We start from the raw sequence: 14,390 nt of genomic DNA, 5'->3' as shown, positions 1-14,390 counted from the left end.
TGTTTGTCTGACATTATTGCCTAAAAAACGCACATGTTTTCGAAACACTTCTGAAATACGCATGTTAGATAAGACTACAATAATAAAAGTGATGTGGTATAGTTTCGAGATAAAATATGTACAGCAGTTAAACGGACCAACCAAACAAATATAAATAAATGAAAATGCTGCATAACAGTCAAAGGCTGTTGTTTTTACAATGAAGCTGATTATCTTTTTTTGTATAGGACAAATACCGAACTAGGAAATAACAGAAAACAAGTTGTAAAATTCCGCAACGAATAAGTCGTTCAAATATTATAAAAAAAAACGACTGCGACAATAAATGTTCAGTTGATGTGCTTTGATTTGGGTTGACAATATCCTTCATGGTATTACTGGTGTACGTACCGTTTGTCATCTTTTTCTAAAGTAAATAAAGTTTACAAAAGCGGAAAACCAAAGCAGTGACTTACTATCATGGCGTAATGTAATTTTACTCGCATCACCACCGGGAAACGAGTCAATGAGTAAAATAACTTACGCAATTGTTTGGAACTTTGTATTTTGCGATGTACAAATAAAAAGTTCCAAACAACGACCTATTTTGTCTGTACGACCTATTACAATGAGCTGTGTCATTATTTTCTTTTCCTTTACTAGGGAGGGAAAATGGACTTTCCTTCGTAAAGGAAAACGTCATACGTCGGGATATAATTTGATATTTCGTATCACGATGAGTAAAAGTACCTCGGGCTAAAGCCGTCGGACAATTTTATTAATCTGAATACTAAATATCAAATTCCTTCCCTTCCCCTTGTATAGTAATACAATATTTCGTCCGTCTACTATAGAAGAACGGGACAACGATATAAAAACTATTTCGTGCTACTCAGCAATTTCCACTAACAAAAATTTACTATTAACCCGATGGAAAGGTGCAAGATTGTTAAAGGAACATGTTTACTTAACAGCTACAATCTACAATTTACACAAACCAAATGTTTAAATACCCGAAAAAAATTCAGATAAGAATGTTTGCCTTCTTTCCAAACGATATTATGTAGCGATACGATTAAATCTGTGCTTGACAACTCTACTCAGCCATATCAATGATGGTTTTATTAGATTCGAGCTTCTTCTTAATTTGGTTTTTCTGACGATTTTTTTTATATTTTCCAGCAAAATGCCAACTGAAGGAGGAGCGACAATGGAAGAGCTTGCTCTTCCTCTGGTTCGATCACGGATGGACCAGTTTCTGCATAGTGCGTCATCCTCTGGTTCAACGTCATCGGGACAAACCATAAGGAATTCGTCCGGGGGAAGAACGCCATCAAACGGTGGAAACAGTTATGAAGCCCAACTCGTGTATCAGCAACATTTGGCTGCAGGAATGTTAAATCAGGCGGCCCAGCATCATCATCGTGAAACGTCAGCTTTCGTTCCGGTATTGCCATCGCGTGGCATGCGAACGTCAATGTACGGTGGACTGTTAGATTCACCCGAGCAGAGTGATAGCGGTAGCAAAAGAGGTTCAAACTACGAACTAATAGCCATGATGGCTGATAAGCGTAAAGAATTGGCTCTGCGTGATGCAGCGGCAGCTATGTTGTTGCCTAGAAGTGGTGTAAGTTCAACACAAGGACCGTCCGGAATATATGGTCCATCGAATGCGTATCTGTCTGGCCCTGGACCGTCACCAACAGCTACGAACAGTTTTGTGTTTCCACCGAATGCGGCGAGCCTATTTCCACCAGGTGTACCTGGAATGCATAATAGCTTGGACCGTCGATTATTGCGTGCACCGGGCCGTGCAGCAAGACCGAAGAAACAATTTATATGCAAATTTTGCAATAGACAATTTACGAAATCTTATAATTTATTGATACACGAACGTACCCATACGGATGAGCGGCCATATTCATGTGATATTTGTGGTAAAGCATTCAGACGACAAGATCATCTACGAGATCACAGGTATGTCGAACATGATTACTATCTTTTCGTTAGTTCACACAGAGAGAAATGATTTTCTTACGTTTTGAGCGTCCGAGCAACCGAACAAAATATGAATGGAGAAAAAAAAATTATTGATTCACTCTATAATTACATTAAAAATTAATTTTATGGTCTAGAGGCTGGAATATATTCGATGGTTTGCTGTGTATCGATGCCTATAGATACATAAATCTCAAAACGTATCCAATGTTAATTTAACTGTAATGATCTAACACGTGAATGATTATTTAAGATTGATCTTTTGATTGTTCGTGTGTTGCTTTTTTTCTGGTAATTTTTCTCCTTTTGATACACAGCAACGTTAATGATATTTATATGCGTTATATATATTTCTGTTGTAAGAATTACTAATCAAAAATACCAATCCGGGTCGAATATATACTTCACTTTATTAGACCCGTACGAATGGCATATGTCCAGATCGTTAAAGCATTAAAAGTTTGACTGTTTGCGATGTTTCGATTCAACGGAACAAATAATTCAAAATAATAGATAAGAACTTGAAAAGTGTGCATTTTGTTGATCCGAGGCGAACCCGATATGAAATGGAATTTACACGCTTCTTTGAAGACTAAAACAATTTTCTTGTTTTCCCTTGGTGTGTAAAAGGTCACTTTCGACCCTAGAAAGAACAAAAGCATGTAATAGTCATTTTCATGCTTCGGGGCCGAAAATGAGGGCAATTTTTCGAATTTTCTCGGGTTTCCGGCCCTCTGCATGAAAACTCACATGTGCACCTGTTTGGGACGGTTGATTTAAGGCACTTTCGCTTGTAGACCTCACTTCGTTCGGCCTACAATCCGCGAAATTGCCTAAAATCAATCGTCCAAAACAGGTACACAAATGACTATTACATGCTGCATTCGTCGAAACCCGTATTTTTCATGTTTGAAGCACGTCTTTCGACGCCCTCAGCATGTAAAATCCATTACATAACTCGGGATAAAAGTGAAAAGTCTCGTTTTCGTGTGTTTATTGACCATAATTCACACGAAAATTCTACTTTTGATCTTTTATCCCTAGTCATGTAATCGTATCCCAAGACAACCCGAGTTATGTAATGGATTTTACATGTTTGCCCGCCAAAAATCGTTCTTTTCATCGAATTTCATGAACTTTCGACGCCCACAGCATGTAAAATCCATAACAAACCTCGAGATAAAAGCTGAAAAATTTTGTTTTCCAAAAGATGAAAAAAAGAGTATTAGTGTTCATTTTGTTGATCCGAGGCGTAGCTGAAGTCAATTAACTCACGATAACGAGACTTTTTATTTCTATTCCGAGTATCGCTTTGATCGTATCGGCCAGTACGCAAAAGAACCATATTTACTAACTAGTTAGCAAATAGTAAGGAAAATTGGGTCCTGTGCTGAAAAAATCAACATTACAATACGTGTAACACATCATGCTTTGTGCCAACCGAGAATTGAAATAGACAAATGCACAAAAATTCAGAATTTTCATTGTAAACAATCACTCTTCGAATTTGATCGATCACATTGCTTTGCATTTTCTAAAACGAATGCTGAAGAAACTCATACGAATTTCATTTCAACCCTGGTTTGAGTGTTGTAATAAGCCATGAAAACGGGTGTTGTAATTTTGGACATTTCAATCTAGTTATCGATATTGAAATCGGTCGTATTTCAATTCTTGGTGGCACAATAGTATTTTGTGCCACCGAGAATTGAAATACGACTCTTTTCAGCACTCATTTTAGTGTTGTAAAGTGACTTATTTCAGCACCCGTTTGATGTGATATTACAACACTCAAAGCAGTGTTGATATGGAATTTGTATGAGTTGTTACAGCATTCGTTTGAGAAAATGCAAAGCAATGTGATCGATCAAATTTGAAGAGTGATTGTTTACAATGAAAATTATGATTTTTTGTGCTCTTGTCTATTTCAATTCTCGGTTGGCACAAAGCATGATGTGTTACACGTATTGTAATGAGATTTTTTCAGCACACGACCCAATTTTCCTTACTCGCTCCGCTCGTAAGGAAAACTTGGGTCTAGTGCTGAAAAAATCAACATTACAATACTTGTAACACAACATACTATTGTGCCACCGAGAATTGAAATACGACTCTTTTCAGCACTCATTTTAGTGTTGTAAAGTGACTTATTTCAGCACCCGTTTGATGGGATATTTCAACACTCAAAGCAGTGTTGTTATGGAATTTGTATGAGTTATTACAACATTCGTTTTAGAAAATGCAAAGCAATGTGATCGATCAAATTTGAAGAGTGATTGTTTACCATGAAAATTATGATTTTTTGGGCATTTGTCTATTTCAATTCTCGGTTGGCACAAAGCATGATGTGTTACACGTATTGTAATGAGATTTTTTCAGCACACGACCCAATTTTCCTTACTCGCTCCGCTCGTACGGAAAACTTGGGTCTAGTGCTGAAAAAATCAACATTACAATACTTGTAACACAACATACTATTTCGTACCAAGACAGGAAATGACGATTTTTTCAGCACCAGTCCTAAGTTTTCCTTTCATGTGCTGAAAAAATCCATTTCCTGTCGAGGTACGAACAACGTTTTGTCCATCGGACAACTGAAATAGACAAAAGACATCAATTTACTTGAAAACATACACACTTCACATTCACCATATTAAATTTAATCAATCGTATAGTCATACAGTGAACGACATCTCAAATGTCTCACTGTCATTTTTTTCAGAGAATGTCATTGTGAATTTGCAATGACACAATAAAATTCTCAGAAAAATTTGACAGTGAGACATTTGAGATGTCGTTCACTGTAGAAAAATTCATGTAATTCTTTTCCCGCACTATAAATCGTAAAGAAACTGACATTTCTTAATGAAAAATCATGGCAAAATAGGGCGTATTTCAGTTGTCGGATGCACAAATAGGTATTTAAGATATCCAAGACTTCTGTCAACTCGATCACAAAGCTCTAAATGAAGCATTAATCCATTAACCCAAACGAAATCGTTCGGAGCTTGTGTAGCCACATTTTTTTTTCACTCCATCGTGCTTGAATCACAGCTCTCTTTTTTTTTCAAACGTGAGCGACATGGTACAGTTCAAAGTATTAATAACCATGAGTTTGATTTTTTACACTCTAGGACGTAATGGATTTTTTTTGTACATTTGATGGGAAATTAATTGAAAGAATCAGGTATTTAAAACGATCGAGCAACCTAAGAATTTTAGTCGGCCCATGGTAAAGTGAACAAATCAGAAATATTACATACCCAATGAAAATAACATCTTCTCTGAACTGTCCCATGACATGCATGGAACGATAACGAAATATGCTCAACAAGCCAACGCAACGTAATTAAAAATTAAATGGAATTAACTTAATTCAAAAATAACTTTAGAGGCGCCTATAGATGTGCCTTTTAATGTTAGATATCAGATACGAATTTAAAATGCTTGGAAATTACAGAAATTATAGGGAGCAGCCACAAAAATGTTTCATAAGTTGAATACAGTGAACATCTGTGAAATTTAGTTAAAAGTTTGTTTCAGCTGTTTTTCCACTGATCCTTTATTACTTAACGGATATACGGGTAATGGCAAATCAATATAAAGACGGATACACAGTTTTGTTTAGTAATTAGAGGATCAGCGGAAAATTTACTTGAAGCAAATTTCGATCTAAATTTCATTGTGACGTCCACTGTATTAAAAGAGATCTTTTGTTATCAAAATACTTTAGTTGCTTGTTGAACAAATACCTTTTTATTTATTTATTGGTACACCCTACTATACAACCAGAAGCTTCAACATTTTGTTTCGTGCTCAGTTGATAGCTTCAATTTCAATTTTTCGCTAATTTGACCTTATGAATTTTTTTTTTTTTTTGCATAGACACTGTTTCAGTTATACAATAAATAAAGTAAAGATCACTTTTCTCTGAAACGCACTGAAAAAATCAAACTCAAAACCAACTGAGGAACACTAAAACGTATCATCTCTTCGAACGACAAAACGCAAGATAAAAACGATTTCCAAACAAAAATCGAAAATAAATAAAAAGAATCAGTCCATCGTTTTGTTATTCGAAAAAATGCAGACACTTGGCAGCCGCGTGGATGTCTTATACGATGAGATTCATGTAAATTTAAGTTTTACCTCAAGGCGAACAAGATGGAGGAGCTCGAATACATAAAAAAAAAACAAGACAAAAATTTACACGCAATATACGGTACACACGAAGATACATAAAATCGTTATACTTAAAATATAAGACAACAACAACGCTATGTGGTTTTTGCTGTTGTTGTTGATAAAAAGGAATAAACGTAAACGATACCAATAGCGAGCGTCTTAGCGAAATGTTTCTTTTGTAGAAAAGTGGTGTTACCGAGTATTTGACCACTGAAATATGTGGGATTATGGTTACATTTTAGTGAGACTTTTATTGTAGTATTTGAATACTGCACAGCCTTTAGATAAAGTTTCGACTTTCATCGCACCCGAAACACACAAATAAATATCAGTGAAATATAGAAACTTTAAAATAAGCCCTGCTGTCTGCTATGCAAAGATATTAAGGGTAACCCATTGCGCCTCGTAAAGTTCGTAAAATTCTATCTTATTTTACAACGCTACTTTTGCTGCATTTACGAAGTTGAGTGAAGTAAAATTTCACTCCGAACTCTATGCACCCATAGAAATATGCGTGAAATTAGTTTTACGTAAGCATTCTACGAACTTTACACATGCTTTTGAATTCAACCAATCGCAGCAATTTATTTATAAATCGAAAAATATTTACTCAGATCTTGAGCAGCGTAAATGTTGTAAAACGAAGTTCGTATCATGAAATGTAAAAGTTGGATGAACGAATACTTGTGTTTTGAAGTTCTATTGGGTCATCGTAGCAAATTTACGAAAACATACACACGACGAAAGATGGAAATTCGCTCTGGTTTTTACACACGATCCGTTTACATGTTTTGCTTACGAATCAGATACATACGAACTTTACAGATCCTAATGGTTTACCCCTAATATTTCGTTTTCTCTAGTAAAGCGTAAAGAATCTTGCCCGTTGATACAATTGATTATTACTCATACACAAAGACATGGTATACATTGCTGTAATCTTAATAATAAATTAATTTTTGAGTCTTTTATGATTTATTATTTGATTTCTTATTCGTCTATTCTCCGGCTCTATTCACTGTAAAATAACCTGATATATTTTGTGGTTTCGATAAAATGACACTTGGAAAATCAGATCGAAAATAATAATTTTTTTCCTCTATATGTAAGAATAAATCGTCGATCTCTCTTAATTTATATGATCAATGATCATTAATATTCTTTTTGTGTACTGAGATAGTGGTAAAAATGGTTGGATTATTTATTCGAGTTTATTTAGTTTGTTCACCTTGAACATTTATCAATATTTTTTAATATTATTAATTGAGAGGAAAAAAATGTTTTCTTTACAATCTTTCATCTTTATGTCGATATGTGCGGTCGATCTACAGAAAAATTTAATCCTATTTTACTCAGTTTTAGCTGAATTGGGGCTTTTACCTAGCCAGACATTATATTATGAAGAGTTTAACTCAACAATGTTAAGGAAAGCTGCCTTTTTTAGCAGCACAATTTTACCGTTCATTTTTAAGTAAAAGATGTCACATTTTACTAGGACAAATGGTTTCTTGTTTGATTAGTATTACCCTCTCCTTCAACTCGGCTCCGATCAACAAATACGTCTCACTAAAGAAATTTATTATTTAATTGAAGCTTCAAAAAAAGGTAAAAAAATTGATTTGTTGGAATGCATTGCTGTCGAGCTCGCGCACGAATTTTTTCGCATCTGAAACTCTTACTGTGAAAGTTGTTAGCGTATGGTATTGTTCAGCACTTACGTGACAGGTTCGGCTAACAATGCTGCTATAGCTAATGAAGGCATTTGTATACATGGTATTGTACGACCTAACATTAGGGACCACATGCTTAACGTATATTCCGAACCACCACGCCTTCAAAGTGTTTTACACTCTGAAGGATTTTTTGATTATTACGCCTAAGTACCTATAGCAGTAGCCCACTAAACAGCAGTAGGAGTAGAATACCGTCAGCTACCAACAATGTCTTGAACGGTAAGCCGTGTGACAGGTGACACAACTACACCAAATTTGAACCGATTCAGCCAGCTGCGTATTTGTGTACACGTCTGACAACCGATGTTTTCTTTTCTGCTGCGGTTGAGTTTCCAACCCTCAAACTGGCAACTCAATTGAATAATGGAAATCAGATGAGTTAACCATTACGCCATTGAGATGTGAAAGTTACTAATACTTTGCGATTTGCGGAAGGGAAGAAAGAAGAGGCGAAAATGTTTAAAATGGTCAGATGTAGTAACATTTTGTTCGGATCTAGACGTTTAAGTCACACGATTTGTTTATCAAACTCGCTTCGCTCGATTGACAACTTGACATATAGCGAAAAAACAACAACTTTTCGGAACTCGTTGCATAAATTACTGTTTAACAACGCAGGCGAGAAAATGATTATTGAAAAAGTTAAATTTTAATCAATTAATATTGTATTGGAATGAACCTTCATGATTACGTTTCTCTACTTTTCCTTATTTATCACCACAAATTTTATTTTCGATATTTTTTACGTAACATACCATTTTGCTAACGAGAAAACAGTTTAAATCTGCAAATTGTTAAACTGATAAATAAAAGATAACAAAATGCCAATGTACCATTTCAACACTAAATTGATGCAGCAGTAAACATGTCCGATTAAATGTTGGCAAAACATTTTGACCATTTTTTATTCAATAAAAATCTTCAATTTAGCTTCTTTCAATCAATAATCAATTAAATTAACATTTTATTCACGTACGTACAGCTCAGTCAACACTGTCTGTTCAAGCTTAATAAAAAAAAAATGATTTAACTAATGAATCATTAAAGATAGATTTATTAAATTATGAATATTTTCAGTCTTTTTTTTTGAATGGTTCGAAATGATATTCGAGTTAAAATACCAAATAGTCGTCCGTGTTGACGTTTTATTTCTCTTCTAAACAAAGATCAGAAGACGAAAGCAATTGTATGATACCTACACGAAAACCCAACAGAATTTTGTGTATTGAATTTCAACCAAAAACGAAAAACCATCAATTCTAGATTTGATGGTTTTTCGTATGATAAAAATTAAACTTGACTCGTAGATGCGACTTCGAAGAATTTAAACGACAAAAAAAATGTTTTTTTTTCTGTTTAAATATTTTAGAAAAAAGAGTAAATAAGAAAAGAAAAAACTCGTTTGATTTTTCTTCTTCATATAATATGTGTTTAAAGATGTTCTCGGGTAGACCTAATAACGCTGTCGGCGTCAGCCGCAATAACTCTATAATTACAGCAGTACCTAAAGATTTTTACAATAAATCATAAGATGCAGGTGAATGCAACGCATTTTATAAAATAACCTGAATGAGATGTAATTAAGAAGAGAAAAAATTGGCAGAGATACATTGGTTGCGCCAATTATGATGAGCCCGCAATATCAATAAAAGGGACTACGTTGAGTTACATAGATTAAAGATTTCCAGTAGTTTGAGGGATAATGTTTATCCTTGGTGTCCAGGATTTTTTTTTTTTAAATAAACGGAAACCGAGAAATCAACCCAGCCCAGCGGAGAGAAATAATGGAAAGGAGAAGAGAAGCTGGAAAATGACAGGAAATCTGGAACGACTAGAAATCTGGAAACTGACTGAAATCGGGAAATGACTAGAAATCTGGAAATTAACAAAAAACGGAAAAACTTTCCTTGCAATGTAGATCGAGAATTGATTGAAAAACTAGAAAATCGTAAAAATAGCGAAATGAGTGAACAGGAATTGTAATGATTTGATGACAACAGGTGCACAATGGGAAGCGAATCGATATCTTTTGTAGGAAAAAAGAAAGCCTGATCATTGAATCTTTAATAGTGATAAAACGAAAAATTTAGCTCGCTTCGCTCGCTATTTCAGGTTTTACAAAATCGGTTATCGTTTTTCTTTACTTCGGAAACTTTGAAATAGTGTAGCTTCAGTCAATATACTTTTTCCTCCGTACACACGTTATTTCAAACGTCAGGTCATTCGCTATATCCGTTCGCTGTATTTTCATTCATCCGTTAGGGTCCAGCCTTTCTGATGATATGAAGAGAAACATTTTTTGTCAGCATTATTGAAAAATTATGATGAAACGATGCCATTTACGTGTTCAGAACCCTTCCCTTAGTTTCAGTAAGTTCAGAGTTTCACTTGATCGGGATGTAGCATTCCATATCAATCGATCGTGAAACTGACAAAGCCACTTTCCTACTCGATGTGGCTTTTACAACCGAATTGATCACCATAACGAAATATCCATTGCACCAATAAACAATAGATACTATAAAACGCATAACGTCTAAAGTACGTTTTTTGCGGGTATATGAGGTATATTTCACACATGGTCGAATTATGCTCTCATATGTAAAATTATGCCTTGACTTCGAGTTAATTTCCTAGCGGGTGTTGATCCTGATTGTGTGCATAAAAAAAGTTTGATTACAAACTGGTATGGTGTTATGGTGGAAAAAAACACCATATCACTGTTCAGTTGTTATGCATGTATTTATGTGCTTCGGTTTTATATTACGTTTAAAACATAAAATGCAATAAAATTTAATCGATGTTGATAATGATACATTGTAACATTGGTGAACGAGAGAGATAGAGAGAGACAGAGAGGGTATGATGGCTATACGGAAAAAATTTATTAATTTACATTTTGCTGATTCAATGTGAATACTTTATATGTTTCAAGCAAACAATTTTTTTTTATTCATCCTTCGATGATTGGTATGTATTATGGTACGCGAAAAGACACAAGATTATCGATTATAACCATAAATTTTGATTAAAGAACAAAAAAACAACACATTTCTATCGCGTTGACCAAATTTAATGTTATGCACGTCATTAAGTATGCAGAAAATTTTAATGCTTTTTAAGTTTGCAAAATCAAAAAAAAAAAACTTTTTCTTAATTACTGAAACATTTCAAGAAGTGTGAAAAGGTTGATTGTATGCTAGGGTGCCTCAATTTGAAGGAATTTTTCCAACTTGGATCAGTCATTGTGAATTTGAAAACTGGAAGTTTAACCAAAGCTCGTGACATTTTTTAGGTCTCTCTTTTATTATAGAGCCTGTTAATTCATAGCTAAATATACAGTCAGTCGTGAAATGAATTTTTGACAGAAAATATATGGATTATGTTTCATTATTTCGCAGCTAGCGAAAAAAAAGTGAAATTTTCTACCAAAATTGCATTTCACTGCTGACTGTATTTTAAGCTTATCGATAAAACCGTTTACTCAACGCAGTGCAACTTTGCTTTGCTGTATTGAGTTGAGTAAAATAGCGTATGAGATTATGTCCTTCACCCAAGGCCTTGATCAGCCTCGTATCCATCTATTATCCCGTTTTTGCCGTAATTTACATTAGAAACCTAGTGAGAATTCTTTTGTTTAAATTTTTCACTTAATAGGTTTCTAATAATCTAAATTACGGCAGAACATGAGACTTCTTCACTTTAACTTAATCTGTAAACAATTTTTAAAAGTTAATCATTGAATCATGAAATTTTTCAAATTGAACCACCTTATTGTCTGAATGGTGGTTTTAAACGTTATAGATGGCTATGGCATATAAAACAAGAAATTCCACTACACTGGTTGAGTGTTAACAAGATGATAGTTTCGACAGTAAAAGATTTTATAATGACATATTTACAGCGTTCATTAGAGTCTAAGTGTTGAATCTGTCAAGAGCATTCTAATTAATGTTGTTTTTATTTAATTTTTTATTTGGATTTTTATTTCGTTTTAAATTTCTGTAATATTTTACATTGATACCTCATTCACAACCTCATAAGTATAAATATTATTTCTCTCTCTCTCTCTATGTCTCTCTCTCTTTCAATGGCTATGTTTATGCGATGGAATTCAATCTACCTGCATTAAAGTGAGCTCTTTGAGGTATAAAAAACACGAGAATATGTTAAAGTTTATCCAAATAGCCAAGTGTGTACACACTATACAGAAAAAGGTAAAAAATAACCAAACAGATTTTTTTCTCTTTTAAATTCGCAAAAAGTAAATAAAAACAAAAAAAGTCTTGAAAGAAAAATTAAATATTCTCGGGGCTTAAGTCAACAGTCTGCATAAAAAATATATTTTTATGTGCCTTAAAAAAAAGGTTTCAAAGAAATAAAGAAGTGAATACAGAGATATACAACGATAGGATTAAAGTTACAGTTGATTTACATTTTACTGTTTTTCTTCTTCTTCTTCTTGATCGAATTAAGTAACACAAAAATTTAAGAAAAAAGAAAAGGTAAACGAAACTACTCTGGAACTGAAAAAGTTCGCCAGTTTCACCAATTTCACAGCTTTGTCTGTGTATCTCTTCTGGCATATAACTGCTAGCCTAGCATTAACACTCGTAAGCCAAATGTCAAAAGACCTCAAATTTTTGATGCATGTATGCGTGTACCATAAATTTTGTTCCGAATAACTGTAATCCCGAATTTTCACTGGCCGAACGAACACGATCTCATCACAGAACTGTTCGTAACATAAACACCGACAACTTGTCAGTGACAAGTGTCAAATTTGTAGGCTTTAGTGATAAGAGCTACAGCTTAGAATTGTTTGAATTGTTTGTATTGTGTGTTTTAACTATTACAACGAAATCATGTATCTTGCTAGGAGCAGTGCTGTGGTTCCATATAAATATTGAATGTGGATGAAATTTGTCATTTCATACAGCCTTGGAGCAAACCTATTGTGTGTTTTAACCAAGAATACTTGAGTCCTTCCGTAACGAGAGAAATGTAGCGCCAACAAATATGTTCTATGTTAATGCTGGGAGCTTCGTTTCTCTCGTTACGAGTATACGATGGGATTTTCATGAAAATCTGTCAACAGACAGAGAGGGAAGTACGCGCAAAGTTATAAATGTTGGTAGAACTTAAATATCTGATATCAGTCTCTTTGATGGGATCAGAGCGACGTTTTTCATAGTAATTTACATAACTAGGGTAAAAAGTTGAGATGTCGAGGTTGTGTGAATTTTGTTGATACGAGGCGGAGCACAGTGGTAATTTTGTAGGGTGTTTCGGCAATTATCAGATCTAAGTACAGAAATGAGAAAATGTAGATCTGATTGTTTCTTTGGGATCACGATTGAATCCCTCAATTGTCTACGGACATTTTTAAATTTAAGCCATAAACGAGACTTTTCATCTTTGATCCCGAGTATTGCAAACAATTTGGGACATAGTCACTTTGGACAGAAGATTTATACGCTATTTTATTTGCCAAGAACAGACAAACAGTCTTGTACGGGAGGAATAATTGTCTTCAGCAATGTTTTTTTATGGTTAAGATGAACGCCATCTACATCTTATACTTACATTTGCTATGCAAGAATTAACTTCAATTTGTTGAACAAAAAGATCTCTTCATTAATAAAGGCGAAAATCTGCATAAAATAAGATATTCACTCCCTGCAGCTCTGACAGTCAGTATGTAAAATATTTAAGTCAAAAGTAAAAACGAAAAGAAATGTAAAATGCATAACAAAAATCAAGGAAAAGATGATACATCTTGAAAGTCAATGTCTAGTCACGTCAGTATAATTTATGTAAAGTGGTGGGAAAAAGATAGAGAAACAAAAGATCGCACAAAACATTTTTTGTTTGTTCTTTTGCTGATGTTGAAAATATTGGACGAGCATAAGCGGACGCAACCAAGCAAATCAGTTAAATTTAAATACAATTGACTAATAAATCTGTTTGGAACATAATAAACATTAAAAAAAAACGAAACAAAAATTAATTAATTAAATTTCCAAGAAGTAGCAGTAGGTAGCTGAAAGTACTCGTTTTACAAATGAGAAGTCAAAATCTTATTCCGGTTGTAAACACAGACAGACAGTTTTGTGTTGCGGTGATACTTTATTTTTTTCGCATAAGTTGCATGTAACACAACAAATAAAGTTGAATTGATTCAGTGATTGAGTTAAAAGCGAAGTAAATATATTCAACAAAAGCTGCCATTATATTCAAAACTCTCGACAAAATATAAATTATTTATATAAAATGTTTAGTAGACAATAATAACAAGAATAGACCGGCGAAAGCCTGGTGAGGTCTTTTTTCTAATTTCTGTTTGAAACTACCAACTACCAACTATTTGACCTACCAAAACTACCACATTTTCGAATTGCAATGTTAACTGTGAACTATCGGTTATCAGATAACAGATAATTATTATTTGCCTGGTGTTGATATGCTCATGGTGGTTTTGCAATTTTGAATGTC

General features: G+C 34.0%; 1 protein-coding gene across 1 annotated transcript in view; it reads left to right on the top strand.

Moving 5' to 3' along the window:
• The window catches only part of LOC119084691 (protein bowel), a 45,615-nt gene that overhangs the window by 22,754 nt on the left and 8,471 nt on the right, over window positions 1–14,390 (top strand). Inside the window, exon 2 of the mRNA XM_037194771.1 lies at window positions 1,162–1,956. Coding sequence (XP_037050666.1) covers window positions 1,166–1,956 — 791 coding nt within the window. The 5' untranslated portion in view covers window positions 1,162–1,165. The remainder of the gene's footprint in view (window positions 1–1,161; window positions 1,957–14,390) is intronic.

The sequence above is a fragment of the Bradysia coprophila genome, unplaced genomic scaffold (genome assembly GCF_014529535.1).
Source record: "Bradysia coprophila strain Holo2 unplaced genomic scaffold, BU_Bcop_v1 contig_87, whole genome shotgun sequence".
Lineage (NCBI taxonomy): Eukaryota > Metazoa > Arthropoda > Insecta > Diptera > Sciaridae > Bradysia > Bradysia coprophila.
The sequence above is the reverse complement of the archived record's forward strand: the minus strand, read 5'-3'. Positions and strand labels throughout refer to the sequence as shown.